The sequence below is a fragment of the Etheostoma spectabile genome, chromosome 18, assembly GCF_008692095.1.
Source record: "Etheostoma spectabile isolate EspeVRDwgs_2016 chromosome 18, UIUC_Espe_1.0, whole genome shotgun sequence".
Taxonomy (NCBI): domain Eukaryota; kingdom Metazoa; phylum Chordata; class Actinopteri; order Perciformes; family Percidae; genus Etheostoma; species Etheostoma spectabile.
The window spans coordinates 24,378,570-24,380,748 of NC_045750.1; the positions used below are offsets into that span (position 1 = coordinate 24,378,570).

The following is a 2,179-nucleotide window of genomic DNA, read 5'->3' on the forward strand; positions in this document are numbered from 1 at the left end:
GTGTGATTTGAAGATGTCAAATTCGTTTAACTTTATCTTAAGATGTTTTTATTTATAGTATCCATCCTTCCCATGACCGTGGAACATTATTGTAATCCAAGATGTGCTGTGTTCTTTATGTTCAATATATTTAGTATTTTTTTTGTTAGGTTTTTATTTTCCGTTTTCGCTCTCCCCTTTCCTTGTTCTTTTCTTGAAAATCAATAAACATATTTACAAAAAAAAATATATATATATATATATATATATATATATATATATAAATATATATATTAAATTCTGATGCAAAGGAACAGTCTGACATTTCTCAGATTTCTCATATAAAGCTACTGCCAGTAGCAGTGGCTTTAACATGTTATATATAAACATGTTATATTTCCAAAGTGTTAAAATTACTATATTCCATTATAGTGGGTTTTGCTGGAATATTTCTTGGCTGTGACCAGCAACTCCTAGCCAAGGAATAGTCTGGGAACATCCCCTGTGAAAAAGCATATTGCTGTACATATCTCTGGTTTTTGTACAGATTAAATAAAAAAGATATAACATGTTAGTATGCTTTACAGATGCTGGTAGGTGGATTTTATGACCTATAGACAGAGTCAAACTATCTACTTCCACTGCTTTCAGCTTTTAAGCTAAGCTCTTTTTGCTCCAGTTTCATATTTAACCAACTGACAGAAGAGTAGTATCTTTTTATCTAACTCTTCACAAGAATGCAAATAGGCATATTTCCAAAAATGTCAAAACGCAAGGTGTTACGGGTTGAGTTTAAACTTCACATTTGTGCTCATGTGTGTAATAGTGTTGTCAAGGCCCACGCGTTCAACAGAAAGACTCACAGGGTATGCAGCAGTCATCAATGTGTCGCCCTTTCAGGGATATAGCTAAAAAAAACCTGCCTGTGGGTAACTGCGCTGGCAACACAGCTGTCCACAGCTGTTTTTAAATTACACAGAGTTGTACACTGGGTTTTTTCCTGCTACCTGTAAGTTATGACACTTGGTTAAAGTGTTTCTTCTGGCGCTGCGTCCTTCACAGGTCCCTGGGGGCCCTGACTGGAATGGGACTGCAGGTTTGTGCAGTAAATAACTAAAGCTTTTTGGCCAATACCCATCACTTCGGCTATGGTCTTCTCGTTATGATAGAGCAATAACACGGGGAAATGGAAAATACTCAGGGCGATAATAATGATGAGGAGAAAACCACAGGAATGGAAAAGGTCACGCTAACCATTGAATTTTCTGTTGCCAGGGGTGTGGGTCAACATTTTCACTGAAATAAACTCTAATCCTGAAGCCTACAATTACATTTTTTCCTCCGCTTCGGTTTTAAAATGATAGGTTGTTTCACGTCTGAGAGGAACTATTGAACATCCAAATCAAAAAGGTGGCTTTCATCTTCACTTGTGCACACAGGCGATATTAATATAAAACTCCTTTATAAAAATTGACCAACGTGTCAACATGGGATGTCCATGTTGATATGGAGGACCGGCAGCAGATTCAGCCTCATAAAGTCCTCTACTGTATGACAATATGTTGCCTTCAAATGGCAGTCAGGAGTTCAGTCAAGTTCATGATATGGAAGGCATACAAGAGGGTAGAGTTGTGAGAACACTGTTGCTAGGCAACCGGGCAACCATAATGGAGGCCCAAAGGCCCTCTGACAAGATGGCACGATGTCAATGACCACAAAGGACAAAGGACACTATTCAAGGAACACATTCATATAAATGGGTACAGTAATGCTGCAATGTGTGCCTTTTGCAGTTTTGGTGTTACATTACTGATAAAAAGCGTGAATATTAATATGCATGGTTTTATTAAGCTGGTGAGAGGTTAATCTCTTTCAAATGGGAAATGCAAAGGCATAATGAGGAAAGAGAAACCACACAACCTGGTAAACACTGGTTTAAAAAGCAAATGGCAGTGCTGTCATTGCACAAAAGGCGATGGTAACAATGGCAGCACGTACCCAGAGGACATGGCATCTCTGTGTCGAAGCTCGTGTGTGAAAGAATGGGGGTGTTAGACCACGTTGTCATGACAAGGACTGTGGGTGTCACCGGCCTTACCTATCATGGGTGATTCGATGAAGCTCCAGGTGTCGCTCTGCGGTACGTAGGACTGGAGGACCCCCGCCGAGCGCCCGGCCTCGTTCACACCTCCGAACACGA

General features: G+C 39.9%; 1 protein-coding gene across 5 annotated transcripts in view; it reads right to left on the reverse strand.

Moving 5' to 3' along the window:
• The window catches only part of klhl29 (kelch like family member 29), a 225,089-nt gene that overhangs the window by 16,000 nt on the left and 206,910 nt on the right, over positions 1–2,179 (reverse strand). For all 5 annotated transcript variants that reach the window (XM_032543533.1, XM_032543535.1, XM_032543537.1 and 2 more), the window contains one exon: positions 2,078–2,179. This exon is cut by the window's right edge and continues 92 nt beyond it. In XM_032543533.1, coding sequence (XP_032399424.1) covers positions 2,078–2,179 — 102 coding nt within the window. The remainder of the gene's footprint in view (positions 1–2,077) is intronic.